The 25,991-nt window shown below is 43.7% G+C and overlaps 1 protein-coding gene across 2 annotated transcripts in view; it reads right to left on the reverse strand.

Annotated features, from left to right (window-relative positions):
* Nucleotides 1–25,991, reverse strand: part of ADGRA3 (adhesion G protein-coupled receptor A3) — a 121,834-nt gene that overhangs the window by 47,147 nt on the left and 48,696 nt on the right. For both annotated transcript variants that reach the window (XM_090035707.1, XM_090035706.1), the window contains exons 3-8: nucleotides 22,135–22,206; nucleotides 13,175–13,246; nucleotides 12,007–12,078; nucleotides 11,363–11,523; nucleotides 9,602–9,815; nucleotides 1,599–1,763 (exon numbers count right to left, since the gene is read on the reverse strand). In XM_090035707.1, coding sequence (XP_089891833.1) covers nucleotides 1,599–1,763; nucleotides 9,602–9,815; nucleotides 11,363–11,523; nucleotides 12,007–12,078; nucleotides 13,175–13,246; nucleotides 22,135–22,206 — 756 coding nt within the window. The remainder of the gene's footprint in view (nucleotides 1–1,598; nucleotides 1,764–9,601; nucleotides 9,816–11,362; nucleotides 11,524–12,006; nucleotides 12,079–13,174; nucleotides 13,247–22,134; nucleotides 22,207–25,991) is intronic.

The raw sequence follows: 25,991 nt of genomic DNA on the forward strand, positions 1-25,991 counted from the left end.
GCAGAGCAACAAGCAACAAAAAGGTGTTACATACTCAGCAACACAGCAAAAAAATGTGAGAAACTTGGAAAGCCCCTCATAGTCAGCTTTACTTAGAGATAACCAGAGCACAAAGAGAATATATTCAAGTGAACTTTTCATTTAGGAAAAATAATTTCACACTAAAAAGGGGAGTGATTTAAATAGCAAGCTCAAGAGAGATCACATATACAAATTATAAATTCCATGGCTGAAATTCTGAAAATAAGAGCAAAAAAACAACTGATTTTAACAGAAAACAAAATTTCACTCCAGAATGAATCCATAAGGTTAACTGGCATGCTTCTTCATGTTTTGGAGATTTGATTCATGAGCAACATTTTATTCCTTTTACTTTCCTTATCTTTTCCTTGACATATATTTCTTAATGTGATAAATTCAACATCAAATCATATCCATAAAGGAAAGAGTCCCAAACTAGAAAAAGGCCAGCCAGGAAGAAAGAAATAGGTTTATAATGCAAGGAAAACAATAGTTCTAAGTATCCAAGCAGCACAAGCAAATGAATCATAAAAGAGATGGAAAAGAACAGCTATTACAATACAAGACTACTAGAAGCAGTAGTATAGACATATGCTAATAACGATTTGTTTTTTAGTAGGAACTACTGCAGGAAGGTGTACACAAAGAAATTAGAAAAGGAATTACCTTACATATAGAGAATTTAACTGTTATAGCTGGCACATCCAGAAGTAATGTGTTGTTAGAGTGACCAGCAGCAGAGATCAGAAAATGGAAAACAGGTGAAAAGATAAGTAAAGAATAAGACGAGATACACTGCAACATCCAACAAAACAGATAATCAGAGTTACCACTGGCAGTTCAAACACTTATAAAAAGAAAATAGTAACCACCATACTTATTATAGTATTTGAAAGGAAACATACTGCCCAATACTGTTGCAGTGATATTGTATATGGGAAACAATGAATAATTTAGAAATAGAATCCTAATCTTGAAGAAAAACCCGCTATTAACATGGGTCCCATGTTTAAATTAAAGTCACCTCAAAATTTAGCTTCAATTAAACTAGCTCTAATTCAACATATCATTTTTTATTGTCATAATACATTCATAATTCTTACAGGAATCATATTACATCTATTAAAACATCAAGTTTAATCATTCACAATTTAGTTGCCTGAATTTCTTTCAGCATATTCTAATTCAATGTAATTTAAATTCATGAGGTTAACTGGCATAATTCTTTACATCTCCTCACACAGAATGCCTTAGCGGTCAGGTGCCTTTAAAACACAATACTCGAGTTGAGTTGTTGGCAACTTTTTGGAGCTGGAGTGCCCTGGGCTCAAGGCAGATGTGGGTTCTGACCATTTCTCCCCACCTTCCTGCTGTGATACAGGTGCAGCTCCCAGTTGCCTGGCCCTAGTGCAGCTCCTTGTCACCAAGGGTGTGGGCAAAGCCTCCTGCTTCTGGCATGCCACCAAAGCCTCCCCAATTCCACAGAATCTATGTTACCAACCCCTGATTTAGCCGAAAAGTAGAACAACAAACAATAACAATTTCTTCTTCATGAAACAAATGTTGCTGTTACCAACCTGAAATCTCCTTTATTGTTGACAACCCTCTCTGGAGGGCAATACTGTGCAGAACTCTCCAATACCACAATATCTACAGCTCTTGTATTATTCCCCCGTCTAGTCTGTACATGACAACCCCAGTTTCCAGTGGATCCAGCTTGAATATTTGAGATCGTCAGAGAGCTATGAAAAAAAAAGTAGCATTAGTCTTCAGCAAAATATATGAAAAGCATTTACACTGCATTTGAAAAGGATATACTGTATGTAGATATAAGGCACTACCTAAACTGCGGTGAGATGAAGGGATTTTCGTGGGCTATTCGTGGCACACAGAACCAATTTCATGATCTTTTCATGGTGAACACTATCCTAGCTGCTGACTGACTGAGAGGCCAATCACTCATTTTCAGATTGCAGCACTGTTGCAGCATTGTATCTGGCTTCTTAAAATACGCTGCCAAAACCCCTTTGCTTTCCTGACTGGTGCCTTCACTGAGTCTGTATCACTACCTCAGCCTCTCAGTAGCTCTCTCTCAAACCACACACTTTGTCTGCAGGGATGCCGAATTTTCTTTGTATTCTGGTAATTTTCCCCCTCAGCAATTCCCCACAAAATTGCAGGAAACCACTGTTGTTCACGGTTTCGGCAAAAATCACAAAACCACAATTTAAGTAGGTCCCTAATTATATGGGAAGGCATACTAATTACATAAGGCTGTAAACAGTATTACAAAACCCAGAGTGCTACATATCAACCCATGAAAACAAAGCTGCTTTTCAGAAACTGAGATTCTTCAAAGTGTACTTACTACCCAGTTACATTGGTGCAAGTGTCATGTTCTGCACTTTAACCAGAGACCTTTTTTCCATAAGCAGTCTCAATACAGTGCAAGCTAACCCAAACTCTTCTCATACTAAGGGGGATATCTGCTCTTCAGTTTCCTTTCTGCTGCAACTTCATATATTATTTCTGATTCTGAAGAAGAGGTAAAGGAAGGTAGGATGCAAATATGTAAGTGATCAAACTGAAGGACTTCAGAGGTGTTTCTCGTTTGAGTAACTATCATATAAACATTCCTATCAGATGAGATCTCCAGATTTCAGCAATGGTCCAATGCTTTGTAAAGGTATGAACACAGATCCAGGTAACTGCCCTGCAGACATCAGGGAAATATACAGGAATAATATAGAATTAGCCAGAGCTCTGATGGAATGTGCCCTGGATTCATCTTAGGGGGTTCATAGTACAGTTTTACTCTGACTGAAATCCATTTAGATCATTTCTGGATGGACATTAGATGTCAGCCATCAATTCAAAGAGCTGAGGAGACTTTCCAAATTGACTTTTACTTTCACAGGCCAGTGACCTCCTTACATGTCATGAATGCACAGAGACACCTCTGCACCAAAGGAATGAAGCTTTGGGAAAGTTAATTTTCTACTTCAAATGAAAATCTCTGATAATTTTGGGCAAGAGCTTGTGATAAATTCTTAAAGTTTCTTTAGCTCAGTAGAAGGTGCACCTGTGTCTGACATCTGCCGTGACTGTTTGGGTGTCAGCACTTGCGTTGCTGATGTAATTGTTACCGTGAAATGTATTTTCACAGAGAAGTGCAAAAAAGTTCATTGCTATAGTTTCACATGAAGCTGTCACTAGGAAAGTGAAGACCAGATTCAATCCTAGTGCAGAACTGGGTTATTTATTTAAAGAAAAACTCTGTATAGCCTCTGGATTCCTTAAGGGCCCTGTCAGCTGAAAGAACCTGCTCGTTTCTTGATGGGCAGGTGGAAGGCTATGATTGTTGCCAGAAGGACTTAGCTGAGTTGATGGAAAGGTTGATTATTCTTTAAATCCAGCAGGTAGCCTAGTATTTCTGATAGGGTAGATCTGGCTGGGTTCTTATTTGTTGCCTCGGACAAGGACAACCTGGTCCATTCTGCCTAGTTCAGTTAGTTCTTCCTACTGCAGCCAAGAATCTCTCTTATCTGGATGGAACATTCCTACTCTGCAGGTAAGTGTCATACAAGCTGTAAAATGGAGGAAGTAAAAGTCTGGACGGAGAACCTAATTTAGCATGACAACAATCAGCAGTGGCAGCACTCTGGGATCTCTTACCAACAGTGATAGGAAGATCAAAAAAATAAAAAAAAATCTTGGCCATGTATGGCTATGTGTATTTCCAGGGCCTGGTCCTACGGAGCACTCACAAAATTAGAGGAGTAGAGGGAATGCATACAAAAGATTTTGTCACTGCATCATGAATGTGTCTGGGGAACATGGGGGATGTGTCTGGCCTGAGCCCTCTTCTGAAGTAAAAAGACATTTCCTTTTGAGCTAATTTGCCAAGAGGTCTACAGTCAGATCACCTAGTTTCAAAATATGACAGAGTAGAGCAGTGGTTCTTGACCTTTTAGACTTCAGGCACCCTTAGAAAAATGCCATCTCTTAGCTTTCAGTTGTCTTATGACTACAGAAAAAAAACAACAGAGCAATTTTTTTTTGTAAGGAACTCAGGAAGAGCACAACAGGTCAGAATGTTTTCAACACTATGGATTTCTATTTGAAATCTCTGCGTTTATCGGGTGAATTACATTTGCACATCTAACAGTGCTAATACTGTGTGGCAGCCACAAACAGATCATAAAGCACCCCAGGGTGCTGCAGCACCATGGTTGAGAATTGCTGGAATACAGAGCGGTTAATCTTCCACTTGTGCTGGTTAGACAGCGTGCAGCTCTCTTCTGGAGACTAGGTAAGGATTCTGCTGACAGATGTGCCCAGTGGTCTATCCATCATAAGGTGACAGCCTCTGTGCATGGCAACTCCCTGTCTGGCCAAGAATGTGATGATAAAAAAACATTACAAGGGAGTTTTCCATGACACACTCCTTAGAGTGAAGGAAGGCCACGAAAGCTTTCTGTACTGCTCTGAGGTCTAACACACCAATACAGATCTCTTTTAATCTCTTTTTGTGAAGACAGAACCTGTATCTGCAATACTCCCAAGTACTCTCCACCACTGTTCATTGAAGCACCTATTACTAATGTGATCTTGTGAAGGGAAAATATCCTCTCTGACAGATGCTGTTGATCCTTCCACCATGACAGTGTGGAGAGTATTAATTTCAGTATTTTAATCAATTGATACAACTACTCTTCTCCCAGGAAATAATTCATATTCAGCAAGGCTTGTACAATTCTGTGGTGAAGTCCGACCTACTGCATTACAAAGATGCAAGAAGCCACGTGCCCTAGGAAAAGCAGGCAGGTTCTTATACCTGTCAACAGAAACCTCTTGATAAGGATGAGCTGTGTTAATATTTGAGAACAGTCCCATGGGGAATACACCCTGAGTTCAGGCAAACCTCTATGACTGATTCTCAACCAGGCTGCCACAGGAAGTCCCAGGAGACATGTAAATAAGGGCAGGCTCAGGCTCTCCCTGCTTGGCTATTCCTTCATCCCTGCTGCCCAGTCTCTCTGTAAGGAAGTAAAAAATGTAATAAATTAGTTTCTGAAATAGGGTGCTGGTCAATTTGCAAAACTTATGGAGGGATGCCTTAAGTCCAAGAAGGTTGAGAAACACTGCTTTATGAACTAAACAGTCAATGCTGGAACTAGAGCCGATTTCCTGAGACTGACTAGAATAAGCTCATTGTCCTTTGTATGTTATTTACAACATGATTTGCTCAGGTACTTCAGAATCATGGATAAGACTACTATGCCCTATTTCTGAAGATTGGTTACCACTACTAATAGGACTATGGCAAGGTCACGCAGCAGGATCTTGCATTGGTAGCTGTCTTGACACATTTCCATGGGTGATTCTAGGTCTGATTTTGTTCAATATCTTCATCAAAGACAGGGAGTATGGGATGGAGTGCACCCTCAGCAAGGCTGCAGATGACACCAACCTGGGAGGAGAAGTAGATATGCTGAAGGATAAGCATATCTAGGATTTTGAGAGACCTTGGCAAATTGGAGACTGGACCAAAAGAAATCTCATGAGGTTCAATAAAAACAAGTGCAAAATTCTGCACTTAGGATGGAATAATCCCATGCACCAGTACAGGTTCTGCAGGAAAGGACCTGGAGGTGGACAATAAGCTGAATATGAGCCAACCGTGTGCCCTTGATGCAAAGAATGCCAATGGCACATTGGGCTGTATTAGTAGGAGAGTTGCCAGCAGATTGAGGGAAGTGATTATTCCCCCCTATTTGGCACTGATGAGGCCACATCTGGAGTACTGTGTCAAGTTTTGGGCCATCCACTACAGAAAGGATGTAGACAAACTGGAGAGAGTCCAGCAGAGAATAACAAAAATGGTAAGGGGGATGGGGCATGTAATTTCTGAGGAGAGGCTGAGGAAACTGGGCTTATTTAGTCTGAAAAAGAGAAGCCTGAGGGGGGATTTAATAGCAGCCTTCAGCTACTTGAAGAGTGGAGCTAGACTGCTCTTGCTGGTGGCAGATGGAAGAACAAGGAGCAATGGTGTTAAGTTGCAGAAAGGGAAATTTAGTTAGATACTAGGAAAAACTCTTACTACCCTTGCAGTGAAACACTGGAACAGGTTACCAAGAGAGGTTATGGAATCTCCATCCTTGGAGGTTTTTAAAACCAAGCTAGACAAAGCCTTGGCTGGGATGATATAGTTGGGAATGGTCCTGCTTTGAGTAGGGGGTTGGATTAGAAGACCTCCTGAGGTCCCGTTCAACTCTGATTTTCTATGGTTCTATGAATCAAAGATACTTCCTATGGGAGTGTCTTATTGTAAATGTGGAGGTATATATCCTGCATGTTGAGAGGTACAATGCAGTTTCCCAGACTGCAACCAGAGCAACCATTTTGAACCCGAGTTTACAAATGTATGCATTCAGCTTTATGCTTAAGGTACAAATGTATGTACACAACTTCATGCTTAAGTTGCCAACTGCCTTTTCTTTTTAGCATAACAAAGTAACTGCTGTAAAACCCCTTTCATCTAGAATACAGAATGTTTTCTATAGCACCCACTGCTAAGAGGCACTCTACCTCCCCCTGAAGCAGACTCCTGTGAAATGGGTCCCTGAAAAGTGAGGACTGGCTAGGTTGATTATAGCTGACTAAGACCTAGCCACATTGGACTCACTTGATATAATATACATGCTAAGGAATGCATTGTTCCAACACTTCCTTTGGGAAATTTTTAGCATTTACGATACTTTTTTCATGAGTTGGAAACCATCAATGTCCTCTAAAGCCTGGGGCACAAATTGCACTAAAGCTGCATGAGAGGAAGATAGGTCCTGATTATCAACAGAGATCATTCATAACCATTTGGGGAGAAGTAAAAATGTCCCTGAGTAGAGGTCCATGATGTCAACAGAACCTCCGAGTCGCTGAAAACCCCATAGCCAAAACTGATTGTGAGATGCTGTAAGCCAGTCTGTATGGCATTTCTTGAATGAGCATCTCCAGTAAAAAGGTACTGGACGAGTTGGACACCTGGTGCTTGAAGAGGACCCTGGACTTGCAGTCATGTAAGGAAGGCTTAGTCAGTACTGAGGATAACAGATAGGATGGAGATACTGGACCCATCAACATAAGGTCCAGAGCCACAGAGCATTTTCAGTGCTGAAAGATCTATGAAAGTAAGACATGGCAAGTGCGACCTACTTTGGTGGGACTGGAAGAATCACAATACACACCAGGGTGATGGAGCCACCTGTTTCCATTATCACAGCGAAATGTGGCAATGTCATAGGCCCTTTAATTGCCAGGCATTGGTCAGGCAGGGTAGAAGGAATTGTGACCAAAGTGGCTCCACACCAGGATGCCCCCACCACTCTAAGCTGCAAGTCTTGGTCCAGGGAAGCACTAGTATATCATGATCTGGGCCCCTCTGATATGCTGAAATCCCTCAGGGGCAATAAGTATCAAGGCTGGGGTGGTGCCAGAGCTGAAGATACTGATTCTTTGTGAGCCTTGTCTGCTCCCCACAAGGGCCATGAGGTCTTAGGTGTCTTTACTCCCTCATTGGATAGGAAGGGCTTTCAGTGTGGACAGGATTTCCTCTTCCGATCATAATAAGGAGATGTGGGTTCCTAAGTTTGCTTCTCACATGCAGTATGCCTTCTGCCTGGACTGGGTAAAGGAGAAGGTGTGCTTCAGACTGAGGATAACTCTTCACACTGGCTTCTGCTGCATGGCGAGCAAATGGAAGAGCGTAACTCAGCAGGGACAAAGGAGCAGGAAATGCATGCAGTCCATTACTCCCTCAACATAAGAGGGTGAGGAAAGGTGGGGCTATGGTATACACTATGGGGACTACTGAAGCAAAAAAAGCTTGTCAAGACAGCAGAGCATAAGTCACACCCACCAGAAGGAATATGTTTATGGACAATTACTCATGGAGAAGTAATAATTACCAGGGATCCTAATTTTCTGTTAAAATCCAAAATTTTCTGATTAAAAAAAAATCCAAATCCACATTGTTCTGTGATTAAAATGAAACACCACTATATCTATAGCTATCGCCTGAACACAATGTTTTATTGATATATTTACAATTTTAAAGCAATTTGGAAGCCTACCAGTGCACTGATCATTATAATAAAATAAATTCAAGACACCTATATATTTTGGCATCTGATTTTGTTTTTATCATGGGAAGTCAGAGCTCTCCTTGCCCCCTTCACTCATCAGGATGTGAGCCCAGCTGTGGCTGTCTATGTGGTGCTGAGCAGCCCTGATATGCCAGTGCCCTGTCCCTACCTATGCCATTGTCCCTCACTCCCGAGTCACAACCTCCCCAGCCGACAGAGCCCCTCACTCCCAGCCCACAGCCTCCCAATCCCTGCTGCTGCCCCTCACTCCTGGTCTGCAGCCCCCACTGCCCCCAGTCCTGCTGATGCCCCTCACTCCTGACCTGCAGCCCCATCCCCACCAGTGCCCCTCACTCCCAGCCTGCATCCCCCTGACCCCCGCAGTCTTGCCAGAGGGGGCCCTATGCTGCCAGGGCTACAGGCCCCAGCAGCTGCATCCTGCCTGCTCTCTGCCCTGCGGCCAGCAGCACCTGAGCCCTAGCTGCTAAATGTGGGAGTTGACGGCTACTGCGGCCAGAGTGGAGGGAGGAATACAGAGCCCAGAGGGCACTGTGGTTGGGGAAGGGGGAGGATGCAGGCTGCCCACTGTGAGGCTTGGGACTCCCCACTCTGCTGCTTTCCCTGGGGGCTTCCATAGCTCAGTAGCCAAGTCATGGAGAAGGAGGGCGGGGCAGGGCAATAAGACTCATTCCTGCCACCACCGCCACTGGGACCCTCATTGATAGCCACACCGCCAGCAGCACAAGGAATAACAGACTGGGGGGGAAGGGGGGGACCAGGCTGGGCTGCATTGTTCTCATCTCCTGCTGCTGCTGGCCACTACCCCGCCACTATGGCCCGGCTGCCATCAAAATCTGTCCCCTCAAGCAGCCTGCACTGCCCGCCACACCAACTCCCCTCTGGGACAGAACTGTGGTTTGGTGCACAAGCAGCTGGCAGTAGGAGATGAGGGCTACATTGCCCACCCGGTTCATCACTCCTCACGCTGCTAGTAGCATGGCTGGCACAGGGGTCCCAGCAGTGGCAATGAGTCTCACCACACCACTCTGCCTTCCTGCACTGGGTTCTGCCAGTGGCTGTGTGCCTGCTGTGGGCACAGAAACCTGGGGGGTATATGCCCCCCTCCTCCACATCACCAGTGACCCCTCCCCGCTATACTTACCTACAGGGAGCTGATCTCTACTCTGCTGCCTGGCTGTCATGTACATTTGTGAACACATACATGCACATGTCACCCCCTGACTGATCACTCTCTTCCCACTCCCCACCCAGTTCCAAGCAGTCCCTTGCACGCTGGAACTCTTAACAGCCTGCACAACAAAACCCATGGTTTCCCGTGTTTTTCTGTTTTAAAGGGAGGTGGTGGAGGGGAGCAATTGATAAAAAACTTTACTTGACATTAAAGTGAAAATGAAACGTCTCCCTTACAAATTTACCTTGCTATTAATGAGCAGTTATGAACCATGTTTTTTTCAACAAAAATACCCTGGGATTCATCGGTTTCAACTATCTTCCCATCCTGATACCACAACACCTGCATGTCTTGATCAATATATGAAGCCATACACTGGAAGGGTAGACTATCTCCCTCAAAGACAACCTGACGATGAGATGGAGTCATGTAGAAAGATGGTAATTCAAGGGGTGATTCTAGAATCCAAGAAACAGACAAAAACAACAACAACAATCAGATTATTCTTTAAAATATAGCTATATACTATGCATTATAAAATGAACTGCGTTAAAATCAGTTTCTAATATTAATTCAAAATAAATAAATCTGTTTCGGAGAGAACAAACATTGATATAGTCAAATACTTGGTTCATTTCTAATAGCTTTGTAATTTGCTATAAATAATGCTAAAACAGACCTCGATTTTAGTCTATTTTAAAACAACTAGCAGCATTTGAGTAAAACTGTTTCAAAGAGACTCACTATCTTAATATAACTTCCAGTGAAATAAATCTTATTTTTTCAGCTGTGTATATTCAGTTATATATAAGTTAGAGAAGCTGTTCCCACGCTAATTCCTAAGGAGTCCTCAACTTCAATCTTATGTTGAAAACACCAACAGATAAGACAGTAGTTTACTTAATTTAACATGGAAGGCAAAGAACTTAATCTTGGTAACTCATTTGTGACACAAGACAAATTCCACGATCTCAAAATCCATCCACAGACAAACCCAATCATTCAGAAGAGTTAGTCCTGAATTAAACTGGTAAGCAGTTTAAAAGCAGCTGAAATTTACTGCATTTTTCCATATTTGACTAAGCAGAAAGCAACTTTGCTATGAAGTCCTCAACTCCCAGAAATGCATTAGCCCTGTCTAGACTAGGAAAAGACTGTATTGGAAAATGTGCTGGTTAGTATCCTTAAACATTACCTTGCACCCAGTACAGAGGGATTCTACTTTAAAATGTCTCAACTGGAAATTCCTATTCAACTTTAAAAGTGCATTCTACTTTTGTGTTCAAAAGAATGAAAGAGTCTTTTTTCTGAGCCTGATGGGAAAATATTTCAAGTCTTTTACGTGTCAAGTCTACTTGATTTCTTTTGCTTTTCCTCTCTGAGGATCATCTAAAGATAATGGTAGGGATGCTACTATATTCCTTAATATTCTTTCAAAAAGTCTGGAGAGCAGTTTCTTTTATGTTTCCTTCGTTGTGCACCAATCTCTGAAACAGACAATTACCCCAAAGGAGGGCCATTACTGCTCCTAATTTCTCTTTTAGATTTTACAACTTCTTTCCATGATCCTTCACATGTTTTATTTGACTATTCCTCAGACTATGTGATCTCTGAGGAAAATTAAGAGGGGACTGAACAGGATAATCTTTTTTCTTTCAATGATTATGGTATTAGACTTGGAAGATTTTGCATAACTTGGTTCTCTTTCCAACTGTTGTTATCAGAAGTCAACTTTAATTGGTAATCCCACTTAGGAGAATTTTTCCTGATAGGACTGGCTCTCCAAAGATTAAATCGTTACAAGACCACAGGCTTCTATGGACCTGTAACCTCAACTAATAGTTTCTCTCTACTTTTAGGAAAGCCTGAAAAGCACAATTTGTTGACTAGGCTGAGAAAATGATTCACTACAATATAATTGAAATGTAAGGAAAATATTAACAAACACAAGCAAAATACAGTATGCATTAACTTTTAACCAGCATCATTTGTCTACAATTCTTACCACATGTCAGAAGCTCTGGTTTCACACCTGTTACAGGTTGGGCCTGCAATGACTTGGGATAGGCACATTTAGTTTCACGTACAGTTATATTTCTTTCTTTTAACCACTGATGTATCCATAACAGGTTACAATCACACAGAAGGTAATCAGTCTGAAATTCTCTGCAATACACAAAAAAACAGATTATTAGTTAATTGTTGTGATTTTCAAGTTAAACCATTCTAACAGCTTTGTGATTTACTACACATAATCACAACAATTAACTAATTACAAAGAGTTAAGAATGTTACGCTCTGGGTTTACCACAAGTTAAGAAACAGATCAGAGTATTCAGCAGTGGATTTCAATTAATTAATTTTTGTGTTTTCATTCATCAAAAATGTAAGAATTTTGTAACTGTGACAGACTAGCACATAAGTAGTATGGCTAACTGAAAGAACATTTACAGTATCAGGATGGGACTGCAAGATTACATGATAATCTGTCAGCCAGAATCCAAATTACAATTCATAGTTTTATTTTTTTAATTGAAGAATAAACACCGAAAGATGCCACAATGATTTTCTTTTAAATCTGTTCTTCAAGTGCATGAAAAACAAACACACAGGATCACACAAATTACATGAAAATCAAAGTTTACTTACAAAGACTTCAGTGACCCAAGATAATCAAATGTTCCTTGCGTTAATGAAGAAAATAAATTTCCTGAAAGATTTCTAGGAATTAAAAAAAATGAATTTAGCTATTTTTCTTAAACAATTAATTTGATGTTTCTAATTATGTTACTGAAAATAAATTTCCTCCTTCAAAAATGTTTTCTTGTTTTTAAAAGTTATTTATATAATACCAATAAATGGGCATATAAGTGCAGTCTATAAAATATTAGATATCAGAATATTAAGTCTGATTGTCCAATTAGAAAACCTCAGTATCAAAAAGGCACTCTTCTCCTGCACTCCCAATACTGCTTTTAGGCAAAAACAGCTATGGGTTTAAGAACAATTATTCAAATAAGAAATGTTGTTGTTTGGTTAAAATGATTTAGTACTGAAAAAAAAAATCCTGTACTTTCCAAGCTAGGAGAGAATGTGGTGTGTCGGGTGGAACAATGAAATGGTTATTTCTTTGATGCCTGCTACTGGGTGTGTCTACATAAAATGCTTTACTGTGCAGTAGACTAATCTACTGCACAATAAATCCTCACCATTTAACCACGCACAGCAGCTACTGTGCAATAAATTAGGTTAATGCATGGTTTTCTACTACCTGTAAATACTGCACAATACCGTTCAGTCAGCCCAGGCAGCGGGGGAGCTGTCTCCCTCCCTCACAGCTGTTTCCCAGCCCCCAGCTCCAAATCTGGGAAAGTGTCCTGATCGGGGAACAGGGCTGGGAAACAGATGCCCAGAAGGCAGGACAGCACCCCCCTCACCCAGGTCTGACCCAAGTGCGCCCTCTGCCAGCACAGGGCTGGGGGCCTAGAGCCCCCAGGGAAGCCTAGAGAACCCCCTGGCTGCCATGTGGGAACAGAGCAGAGCAGGAGTAGCCCTGCCTTGAACTGCTCCATTCAGAAGCAAATTTGCTTTAGGTGTAGTGCAGGTGCTCTCTCAAGGAAATTTTACTGTGCATTAGTGCGCACGTCTACACATGCAGTTGACTAGCAAGTTGCACGGCCTTCTTAACATAACTTCTCTGACCCTGATTTGGTAACACACTGAAGTATGCGATTAGTCCCAATGGACATATGAAAAAACTGAATGTAATCAGAATTATAATTTCTCTCTCAGATATGTACAATAAAATTATACTTACAATCTAATAAGGTTTATGAGCCCTCTAAATATATCTGCATTGAGACAGCCTATTCGGTTGTTAGTCAAGTCTCTATGAGGAGAAAAACCAAAAAGTTAATTGTTCTCACCACAAACTCACAAGAAAGTACACATTATTTACCATTATTAGAATTTTGGGAAACTCAAAAAACAATCAATCAATTAATTTCTCTGAAGATTCTCAAACATTAAAGAGGCTAGAAGGACAAAATGTTTACCTCTGGCTCTCAGTAACACTGAGTGAGTGCTATCTATCTACATACAGTATCTCAGCACCTTTTGCATAAAATGGAAATAGCAGAGAAATCCTGTAGTGACCTAGAGAGGATAGAAAACCTATAAGTTTTAGGGGTAAAAAAGAAAGCTATTTGTGACAGATAATGGTGTGTGTGTGTGAAGCAGGGACAGGTGGAATGATTTTTGATGTTGTGTCTATTTTATGGGGAACACTGTGGCAAAGAAGAAGTATCACAGTATTTCCCAAAGATAATCTTTATACATACTAATATCCTCCAGCAGGTTACTCCACAATTAAGAAACTCTGTAGTCCTTAACTGTTTTATTCTGACTTCCATGACACATTTTTCCTCCTTGGTTGGAGGACACAATTTACAAGTTTCCTCCATATTCAAGTCCTTGTACTTTTCTGTCAAGTTAACTTTACAGACTTTAATTTCTCAGTTTGCCATTTTATGAAATCATTTGGTACGGCCATTATTCTTTATCTTTTAATTTACTGAAAGAACACATGATTATCCAATTCAAGGCTATTTTTTTTTAAAGATCTACTGTTCTATAAGGTCTTTGTTATTTATTAAACCAAGGCTATGTTCAGATATTGTTTCTACTTGGAGAATCCCCATTCTCCCACTAGCAACAAAACCTTTACAGACATTCAAACTTTTTCCCCCCTAAGCAAAAAAGGCTGCTCTGGAGAAAAACAACCCAGGAACAACTAGGGTGAAATTGCTGCGGGAAGATTTTGTCCTAGGAAACTGAATGTCTGTACACTTCCCCTGACTTAACTCATTCTGACGGAGTAGAGCCAGGGCAAAGTGCCTTTCCAAAACCAGGGTCACCTCAATTTGTAGAAGGTGGCACAAGAGTTTCTTCCTTCCCTCCTGCCCCCCACAGTGGAACTGGAGGGGAAGGGAAACGGCAGCTGCCAGCTGCTCCCCAACTGCTTCTCACACCAGACTTCCCATATTGACTTCCGGGAGGGGAAGGGAGCAGCAAAACTCCTAGTTTGGGAAAGCAGCTAGGAGCAGAAACAGCTGCTCCTCTCCTTTCCTAGACTGGTCCCAGGAGAGAGAAGCAGTTGTAACTGCTTCCTGCATCTTCTCAAAGCTGGGCCTGACCCAGTTTAGGGAAGGGGCTAGGGCTTTTGCCCCTACCCTATTCTGGAGACCAAGAGCAGAGTAGCAGAGGCTGCTCCTCTCACCTCCTCCCTAGATCCTGATCTGGGGCACGTACAGGAATTATTTCCCTACTTCTCTACTGCCTGCTTCACTCACCTTCCCCAGACTTGGAAAGTTGCAGAAAGGAGGGGAAGGAGAGTGGTGCAGAATGAATGTCTGTATTGCTCCTTCCCTCAGAAGGATTTCTATTGGTGAGATAGAACATTTCTGCTGGTGAATAAACATCTGTTCATGACCCAACTGTGAAGTGGTTTGCCCTCTTGTTAACTGTACTACTTTCTGGTAAAGGAGGGCCAGCTATCATATGCAGGATTATCTGGACCCTACTATTACATACTGGACAAAAAAAATACTATGAATCTAGGAATTTGGAGTTCCTCATAACAGCAATTCTCAATACTTAACTTTTCTAATATTCCAGAAATCTCTATTCACATCTGAATCAAACCTTAGAGGTCCAGAATAGCTACACTTTTATTTCTTTCTCTGCAGTCATAAAACCTATTTGATCATCTTTCTACCATCTCCATTAGCATCAGATTTTCCATCCTGCACCAATAATTCAAGCTTCTCTCTTCTTGTCCAGTCTCTGCATTAAGGTTCAGCTCTACTTTAGCTCTGTGATGTTATATAACTACTTAGCCAAACTGAGTAAAGATACTAGCCACCACCATTTCAGTCTTGTCCAAGTTGAAATTGAACCAATTATTCTCCACTTAAGAACTGATTTCTTGAATTCATTTACATCTTAATAGTGGGAGTGGTTGCATTAATAAAAAAACCAACATGTAATAACTGAATGCTTATGGCAGCTGTACAGATCCCTGTACAACCCAAAGAATGAAGGCATCAGTTCCCCATCATCACAGTGAATTGCACTGTAGATGGGTGAGCGGAGTCATTACAAATGTCATAAAGTTTCCCTTTATGTTATATAAACAGCTTAAAGTTCCTAAGCTCCTAAAATAAATTAGCTCTCAGAGCCAGCTAATTATTACAAATGCTTGCATTTTAAATGCGTAAGCATTTAACTGGCACCTGAAAGCTTCCTGTGTTAAATCCTCATAAATGTTCAAAGAATCATAAAAAGTAGGGGTGGAAAGGACCTCCAGATGTCATCAAGTCCACCCCCCTGCATGGGGTAGAACCATCCCTATCCAAACCAGTCTATACCAAGCCAGTACAAAACTACAGTTGACCCTGACAAGCACAAGCCATAATACCTTAACCTGTCAAAATAAGGTGAAGTGGTGGCTGACATCCCAGTACTGCAAAGGTGGTTAAAATATGCTAAAGAGATCCAGGGATGAAGGTTGCATACCCCACTAGAAAGGAAGGCAAAAACTCCCAGCCTGTAACAACCTGACCAGGGGTAAAATTAATTCCCAACCCCAAATATGGCAATCTGATCCTTGACAACGGGATAAGACCCTCTAGTCAGGAAGATACAGGGTTAAGTCCCAGCTGGAACACTGGCACACACTGGTCAAAATCTCCAGCCTTTGCTGCAGCCAACATCCAGAGCTTTAGAGGACAGTGAAAAAAACAAAAACAAAGAAGAAAAAAAAATTCTTCCTGGTTCCATGTGGCAAACAGCAAAGACCAGAGCATGGAAAATATCTATATTGCATCATAGGCCCAGCTATTCCTAAAATCATCCATGAACAATGCTTATCCAACATCTTCTTGAACACCTCCAATGTTGGAGTTTCCACAACTTCCCTAGTCAATATATTCTATTAATCCACTGTTCTAATTGCGAAGAAGTTTTTCCTGATGACCGCTCTAAACTTACTATACTGCAACTTTAAGCCATGAATCCATATGCTGTTCACTGCAACAAGAAAGAAGAGGTATTTTCATCTTCTTTAGGGCAGTTCTTCAGATACGGAAAACTGCTATCATGGTTTGCAAGGTAACCATGCCTACTGGGACTGTACAAAGCTTCAGTCCCCAATTCAATTCGGCGTGATTCAGTGGGCAAATCTCTGACTCCAAATCAAATCAAAGGACCCTTTAATCTCTCCGAATAGAACTGGAACCCTCCGAATCAATTCGGAGATTTGGACACAGACACAGCTTTAAATGTTTTCTCTACATACCTCTAGGTAGCAGGCAGCTTGTGAATGCTATGATGCTGAGGCACATGGAGTGTCCCACAAAAGCACAGGGAGGTCCCCAACACGCTTGGCAGCAGACCCGGAAGTGGATCAGAAGCACTTCTGGTCCCCTTCCAGGTCCACTGGGGAGTGTGCAGGGGGGCTCCCGGGTCAGTGGGGTCCCTCCGCAGCCGATCGACGAGCTGGGGGGGTGTGGGGAAGCCTCTCAGCGTGTTCCCCAGTGGACCTCCCGCCAAGCACGTGGAGGGCCACCCCCACACTCCTGTGGGATGCTCCATCTGCCCCAGCATAACAGTGTTCACAAGCCATGCTGGTACTTCAAGGTATGTAGAAAAAACATTTAAAGCTGTGTCTATGTCTGAATGGCTGATTCTCTGAATCAGCATCGAATCTCGATTCGGGTTCAGCCAAACTGAATCAGGGATAGTGATCCAAATCAATTAATGGAATCACTGTCCCCGATTTGGGCCAAATCCAAATCACATAGGGCCCGCTTCACACACCCCTAACACCTATGTCCTTCAGCCTCTCCTCATTGTCTTCCATCCAAGCCCTTTATCATTTTTGTTGCCCACCTCTGAACCCCCTCTAACTTCTCCAGGTCCTTTTTAAAATGTGGAACCAAAAACTGCACACAATACTCTACATGATGCCTAACCAGTGCTAAGTAGAGAGGCATTATCACCTTCCGCATCTTGCACCTAGTATTTCTATTGATGTATCCCAAAACTGCATTTGTCTCTTGTACAGCTGCATCACATGCAGACTCATACTGAGGCTGTCATCCACCAAGACTCCAAGATCCTTCTCTATAGCACTGCCATCCAGCCAGGGATCACCCATCTTGTATTTGCGCTTTTTATTATTTGCTGAGATGTAGCACCTTGCATCAGTCAGCACTGAACTTCATCCTGTTAACTCCAGCCCAGCTTTCCAATGTGTCAAGGTCCTTCTGAATTGTGCTCCTGCCCTCCAACTTGTTTACAAGCCTTCCCAATTTAAGGTCTTCTGCAAATTTGCTCAAGCAGCAATTAATTCCGTCATCCAAATCATTAATATATATGTTGAACAACAATGGGCCCAGGACAAACACCCGTGACACTCCACTTGAAATTTCCTGTTATTCTGACATGCATCCATTTATAATTACCCATTTAATAGTGGTTTTGTCCAGCCCACTTTTCTCCAATCTGTTTATGAAAAGTTCATGCAGGAACTTGTCAAAAACTTTCTGAAGTCCAGATATTAAACTGGTAAGAACGGATTGACTTTTATTAGTAGATGTTTTGGATGGGGAATCCAGGAAAAAAGATGACAAAGCTGAGATGGAAGTACAAAGCGCCAGAGCGAGGGACTAACAATCGAGGAATGGGGGAGAGGAGGGGAACGTGACTAGGTTACAAGCGATGCTATGTTAGCCAACTAAGCCCAGGGGGTAGGGGGATGTGGGAAAGGGGGGGGGGGGGGTCACGACGCTGAGAGAGAAAGGAGATAGATACACACAAACCCATTACAGTGCTCCGCAATGTTGGAGGAAGTGGCTCGGAGAAAGCATCTCAGTCCATAAAGTCCGATCGTGGGGGTGCTCTTTGGGTGGGGCGGGGTCGTCCGTGGCAGCGAAATCCTCTCGATGCGAAGTGAAGTGGGGGGGGCGGTTCAGGCGGCGGTGTCCTCCGGGTCCGGTCTGGCGGTGGCTTGTCTGGAGGGGTTGGCGTACTGGCGGTGGCCCATGATGTGCTCCACGTAGATGTCGTGGGACCAGTGGATGGTGTCGGACACCATGAGGCAGCGCATCAGCTTGGCGTAGCGGCGGGAAACGCGGCAGGCACGGAGGATGCTCTTGTTGAAGGGGTCCCAGGCTTCGAGTGTCCCCACGATGAGCACGTCCACCGTCACGTTATAGCCGCGGCGCCTCAGGGTGTCGGCCAGCGGGGCGTACTTCTCCTGCTTGTGAGCCCGGGCGTCGGTAAAGGCTTGGCGCCGGTTCTCGAAGGGGATGGCGACGTCCATGATCACGATCTTCTTGGCCTCGTGGTCCGTGACAACGATGTTGGGGTGCAGCTGGCTCTCGCAGCCCGGGACGGTGCAGTTCACGGAGATCTCCCCCGCCCTGGCCGGGATGGCCCGCACCAGGCGGTCCTGGACAGCATTGAGGCGGAGCTGCCAGGCTCTGGCGTGTGGCTTGCAGCCGCACAGCACATGGGGGAGGGTCTCCGCCGTGTAGCCACACCATCAGCACCTCTTGTCCCGGTGGCCGAAGTGCACGGCCCCATTCAGAGGCAGGCAGTTGAGGCGGGCACGGCGGAGGAAGCGCCAGTCTGCAAAGCGCATGAAGCTCCCGCTGGGCATGAAGTGATCATCTACATATGATCTTAGCCAAAAGGCCGAGAAGCGATCAACAACATTCCCTTTATCCGCCCAAGTAGTTAGTCAAAAGAGGAGAATAAATGTATTTAGCATTATAGTAACCCATGATGGCTGCTTGTGATTAGTGATTAGCCTTTCTTCCTCCAGATGCTTGTAAATGGACTTCCTTATGGTATCCTCCAGTAACATCCCAGGTATTGAAATGAGGTTAACTAGCCTGTAGTTCACTGCGTCCTCCTTTTTTTAAAGGAGCAATAGGCTGACCTTTTTCTAGTCCTTTGGTACCTCATATATCTCCCACAGTTTCATAAATAACATTACCAAATGCTCGGAGATGATAAAAAAAACTATCAAGCAGCTTTTGATGGGTGTGAATTAATTCAAATTTGCAGGGCCTGACTAACTTCATACCAGGGTACTGAAGGAGCTGGCAGAAGTTAATCTCGTCCCTCAGCTCATCCCCTTCCATATCCAAATAAACTTTAGAAGGTGTCTGGCTGTAACTTGAGCTTTTTTGTGAAGACTATGGTGAAGTAGCTGTTGAGTAGCTCTGCTTTTTTCAATCTTATGTTAAGGATTTGCCCTGGCTTGCTTAACAGTAAACCCACAGCTTTCTTGGTGTTTCTTTTCTGGCCAACATACTTACAGAACTGTCTCTTATTGTCCTTAAGCTCCCCTGCAAAATTAAGCTCATTTTTTACCTTTGCCTTCCTGATTTTGTCCCTGAAAATTCTTGCTATTTTCTGGTATGCTTCCTTAGCGACTTGCCTATCTTTCCATTGCCTGTATGCTTTCCTTTCATACTAGAAGCATCCTGTGCAACCACTTTGGTCTCTTTAGCATTTTTCTTGTGTTCCGATATAAGAACAGTTTCCAGTTGGGCTTCCAATACTGTGCCCTTTAGAAACTTCTAGTCCTCCTAGTAACTTTATTCTTTAGTCTGTCTGCCCACAGCACCACACCTATTAATTCACTGAGTTGGCTGAAATCCGCCTATTTGAAATCTTAGCACCTTAACTCTCTTTATCTCAACCTTTCCCCATTTCAGAAGCATAAATTTTATTATATTGTGATCATTCCTTCTCAAACTGCCTTCACACCCTTCCATCAATTTATCCCTTTTGGTCAGGACAAGATCCAAAACAAATGATCCCCTAGTTGTATCCTTAACCTCTTGGAACAGAATGCTGTCCTCCATATAAGTTAGAAACTGTCATTTTATGTTTAGCTGTGCTGTTCTTCCAGCAGATGCCCAGAAAACTGAAGTGCCCCATCAGTACCATCTCATAACTTTTACATCATTTTGTCACCTCCTTAAAGAGTACCTCATCCACCTCTTCCTTCCTGAGTCAGTGGCTTATAGTAAATCCGTAGTACTATACCAGTGCTGTATCTTTCACCTTTTATATTCATAAGAACTTTCATATATATTCCTGACATTGAAAAAGTCCTTCCTACTCAGGAAAGCATTCAAACCATAAACTGAGGCCTTATAGACTAATTTATATACTGCCTCTAACATTAAATAATTAAAAGTTACCTAGATATATCTATAGTGCTGGTAGTCCACAGTATCTAGGTATCTCCCAAAGACCAAGAATAACATCACAAAAAGCTGTATAACTTTAAAAAAATGTTTTGGATATTTTAAAAAAATCCGGAAAAAGGAAAAAAAAAAAGGATGGCCCTTATGCTGAGCTTTTGATTTCCAAGTTAAAGCTTGAAGCAGATTTTTTCAATCCCAGAAAATGTGATAATGAAAATGTTGGTACATCCTTCACTGAAGTGACATTAACAAGCACTGTAACTTTTAGTATAATATTAGTAACTATGGAATTAGTGTTCTTCTGTAACAGGGGTGGGCAATTATTTCAGCTGGAGGGCCACTTAATGAGTTTTGGTGAGCTGTCAAGGGCTACACAAAAAATATTTCAGAAAATATCATTTTAACAAATTATAGATAAAAACCATTCATATACTAAAAGTCAAACATGTGCTACAACATATTTTAATTTTTTTCAAAAAATATTTTTGTCCTGATTTTTTTTTGAGTAGTGTATATCACAGAGATTGCATAATAGTTCAAAATGAAGTCTGACTTTTGTACATTGTCTTTGTAGGAGTGGGAGCAGGATGTATGGCTGGTGTGGAGGGAGGGCATGTGGGGGGAGTTGTGCATGTGTGTGGGAGGGGGCATGCAAGCTAGCTCCCGGGAACCAGCCAGGAATGGGGGGAATGAGGAGGGGGTGAATGCAGCAGAACTCATCCAAGCAATGTTGTGCAGGTGTGGTCTGCTCCCCCACATACGGCCCGTGGCTGTCTCTACAGCACTTCTACCCACCAGAAAGAACTACCCTGGCCAATAAGTACAGTTTCTCAGTAGGGCTGCTGCCACAGCTGCCTGGCAGCAGCTCCTCCTCCTGACCCTGCTGTGTTGTTTCAGGCAGCTGGTAACATGGAGAAGCTGTGAGGACAGCTGGGGAAGGAGAAGGGAGGGAGAGGAGTTCCAGGTGGGTGGCTCATGCCCCAGCATGTGGGGCTCCAACTCCAGGCCACCTTCCACCCACTCTGCCTGCCCAGCATGATGATGAGCAGCTACCTGCAGGCAGCCAAGTGGGTAAAGGGCGGCTACAGCTGGAGCAGGCAGTGACACAGTGTGGGCTGCCGTGAGCAAAGTGGGCAGGGATCAACTCCATGCAGAACACTATGGGGGCAGCTTTGGACTGGATGCAATCATTTGGTGAGTGCCCACCCATGCGTTGGATTCAATCTCTTGGGAGGTCAGATCCAGCCCACAGGCCGTATTTTGCCGACCCCTGTTTTATAACCTTCTGAAGAGAGTCACCATAAAACGTTTAACATATTTAACAAGGATAACGATTTGATGACATCAAAGCTCTTGGAATGAACATGAAGCCACCAATGTCTTAAGCTATTATAACACAAAGAGACAGTGATGGTTATTTTAACCTACCAGACCCTCTAACTAACTATAGAACCTGAAAAAAAAATTGTATCTAAAACATAATACTCACAGTCTTTTAAGAGATGAAAGCCCCAGAAAAGCTCCTGGATCTATAGTACTAATAAGATTGTTCTTAAGGTCCCTGTTAAAAAAAAAAAAAGTGCAAAAAATTAGGATTTAAAATTTATAACCATGGAAATGAAATTTGACATGCATAATTGGATATTTTATATTACAAGTAAGCCTCCCTAGGATCTAAACCGCCAGAAGACAGAGAATTACCTCTACTTCTAAAACAGAAAATAACTCTACTTCTTCTGATATTGGATAAGATTTCCAGAAGTCTGAAAATGTATTAATGGTTTTTGCATTTGTCTATTAAAAAAGGCATATAGACAGCTTCTATTCTTTAAATAGGCCATCAATTGTTTTCAAGTAAAAAGAAACACACTGCAAGCCAAAGATGGGCAAAATACAGTTCACAGGCCAGATCCAGCTTGTCAGGTAACTGGATCTGGCCCACAGCTCCCATGCAGTGCTCCACATAGGGCCAAGCCCCATTCGCTTGTGGCGGGACAGCCTGTGCTGGGCTCCTATTGGCACTCACAGCCCAGTCCTGGCCAGTGCATGCGGCTTCCAGTGAGCTGTTTCCAGTGCAGTTGCAGCCAGGTGCTGCTCTGTGCCTCCTACCTCCAGTGGAGGCTCCTGAGTTTGATCCTGCCATACTGTGCTGCTCTGGGCTCCTGGCCTAGTGCACAGAGCTCCAGCCTCAGCTCTCAGGGGCCATCTACCAGAAGGCATACAGGAACTGAAGCCAGAGCCCCGCATGCCTGCCAGAAGAAGTGTGGTGCAGCACAGCTGTGATGCAGCACAACAGGGGCAAGAGCCGCCACTGGAGACAGGGGGGGCACAGACCAGCATCCAGCAGCAGTCAACCTCCTGCTGAAGCTGCTCCTGCCACACTGCAATGTTCTGGGAGGGCAGGCAGCTTCAACCACTGCAGGGCTCTGGCTTCAGCTCCCAGTTGCCATCCCAGGAGCTGGAGCAAGATCATGTGCTGGTGCAGGAGCTGCTCACCCACCCAGCACAGCGTTGCAGGGAGAAGAACAGGAGTAACAATTGCCACTGAAGGCAGGGGGAGCAAAGTAACACCCAGCAGGGCTGCAGACACCAGCAAGTGCATAGCGCAAGCTGCCCCAGCATGAATGCACTGGGCTCAGCCCCACGCGGAACACCATGAGATAAGCGCGGACACCACCCAGGCAAGCTCTGCTATACGCACCCTCCTGCACCCCGCTCCTTCCCTCACCCACGGCAGCCCCCTTTCCTTAGACACACATGCACATTTTCCCCCCACACACCCCTCCCCACCTCAACAACCCCAGAGAGCAGAGACATGTAGGGATCAGGCCTCTGGATCCAGGCCTGTGACCAGGCCCCATGATCCCAGCCTTGCCCATTCCTCCCACTCCTTGAACACTGCTCCCTGTGGTGCAGCGCCTCAGGAACAGGAAGTGTCAGGGCAGGTAGGAGGGAAGAATGGAGGAGGAAGGAGGAGGGAGAACTATTACCTATAGCTTATGAGGTTAAAGAGGAAGATAGGGGACAGCCCCAGGGAGCGGCTCCCAGCAGCAGCTGTGTCCGAGCAAGTCTGCACAGCCCTGGGTTCCCTGTGTTGCTCCAGGCAGGCAGCTGCAGCCCCACCCCTACATTGAGGCAGGGTAGGCGCTGGCCTGGGACTTCGCACCCCTGGGTCAGGACTGTTTAACCGATATAATTAAAGGAAGTTAAACAGATAGTTTTAAACTGATATTTACATCCTTATTTCTAGGGGTGCACTGATAGAGATTTTGGCGGACGATACTGATAGCCGATTTTTAAGGAGGCATATCAATCAATACCGATCCAAGCAGCAGGGGCTGGGGAAAGCGCTACGGCTCATGTGGAGGGCACGGGGGGACATGTGCATCCAGTTCTTTATGGGGCAAGGCAAGTGAGCTGCAGCTGCAGACTGGAGCTGGGGCTGGTCCGAGCTCTTCTCAGCAGGGGCCGGGCTCAGGGCAGGAGGCAGTGACACTGGGAGTGGGGCTACAGAGGGGGAGTTTGCAGCCAACCCAAATTTCACTGTAGCCCTCCCCTCTCAGCACTATCACCACCCACCTGGTGCAGCCCTGGGCTCTTCCTGGCTCATGGGTGGAGGTGGGGCCTTGAGCCCAGGCTATGCTCTGGGCAGGCAGCAGCAGCGCTGGGTTGAGAAGGCTATGGCGCAATTTGGGGTGGCTGCAGACCCCCCCCATAGCTCCGCTCCCAACACCGCCACTGCCACCCACCCTGAGCCTAGCCCCCACCAAGAAGAGCCCGGCACAGCCCCAGCTGCAGCCCACCTGCCTTGCCCCATGCAGACTTGGGAGCACATGCCCCACCCCCCCATGAGCTCAGATGAGCCACAGCTCTGCCAAGCCCTGGCTGAGCAGCACCTGCACCAGCTCCTGCCCCACTCCCTCCCTCACCACAGCGGGCATTGATCGCCCCCCCCCACCCGCTTGCACCACCAGATTTACCAGCTGCACACACCTCTCCAAGCTGCTGGGCTGTGCTCCTTGCTGCCTGCATGCTGCACTGCAGCTGCACACACAGGCATTTCCCAGCCAAATTACCTGTCGTGTCAGGCTAATTTCCAATACAGTCAATTTTCTCTGCATCAGTGCCGATCCAATATCGGACCAATATAATATATTGGTGCACTTCTACCTATTTCCATCACTGCTTCTATTGCAGACATGGAGAACAAGGGACATGTGTACATTTTCTCTTAAGTTTTATTTTTAAAACATTTCTGTAATGCTTTACGTATGTGGACTATGTTACCCTTTCACTGCACTCTGAGCTTCACCTGCACAAACTGCATGATGGAAAAAACTGAGAACAAATCTTGAAAACATGCCCTGAAAGTCTATTAATTCAGGTTATTACAGACTAGTATGAAAAGTCCCAAGCTGTAAACTACTCCTAAGTTTACTTCCTGTGGGCCCTTCTCAGCAGATCTCAACCACCAGAGAATCACATGAAACAACAGAGAAAAACTAAATATTCATTTAAATACTATTTGATAAAAACAGATGTTAGAGGCAGTGAACAAGAACTTCAGTGTAAAAACCTCTGTCAGCAGACAGACCAGCAGCAGGCAGTGAAAACTTGCTATCTTTATTTCTACATCCCTACAAATAACCTAGAAAACTAACTTAGAACCAATATTTTCAAAGAAAGACTGGCAGAAATTTGTAAACATTACTTAAGTTAAATACAACATTCAACACTTGCCAGACAGCTCACAGAAACTACAGCACGCATTCAAGCTTTCTTTGAGGAAAACTTTTATACAGAGTCTTCATAAAGTCCTTGTGCACTTTTAAACTTTATTAACTTAGGTTGTAGGTATGATAGAAACAATCTGTAAATGGCATTTAAAAGCAAATGTATTAAAGTTTTAGGACAACTAGAGTACACGAGGCTAGACTTCAACATAACCACCATCCATCATGATACGGTCCTCAATTTGATCTTCCAACTCCTTGAAAACGTTTCCCAGTTGCTTTTGAATTACTGCACTAATTGCATTGGTGATTCTAGCCCTAACTTCCACCAAAGAACGTAGTTTTGACAAGTAAACTACACTTTTATCATGTCCTCATAAAAAGAAGTCCAACAGTGACAGGTCAGATGAACAAGGTAGCCAAGCAATTGGTCCACCTCTGCCTATCCACTTCTCTAGGTAAACGTAATTTAGGAACTGTCGTACATTCAGAGCATAGTGGCATAGAGCTTCATCTTATTTAAGAATAAATTTTTCATTACTTACGAAGTCTGGCATTGTGTACTCTAGTTGTCCTAAAACTTTAATAAATTTGCTTTTAAATACCCTTTACA

Source organism: Crocodylus siamensis, chromosome 2 (assembly GCF_052110815.1).
Source record: "Crocodylus siamensis isolate JL-2025a chromosome 2, ASM5211081v1, whole genome shotgun sequence".
NCBI classification, from domain to species: Eukaryota; Metazoa; Chordata; order Crocodylia; family Crocodylidae; genus Crocodylus; species Crocodylus siamensis.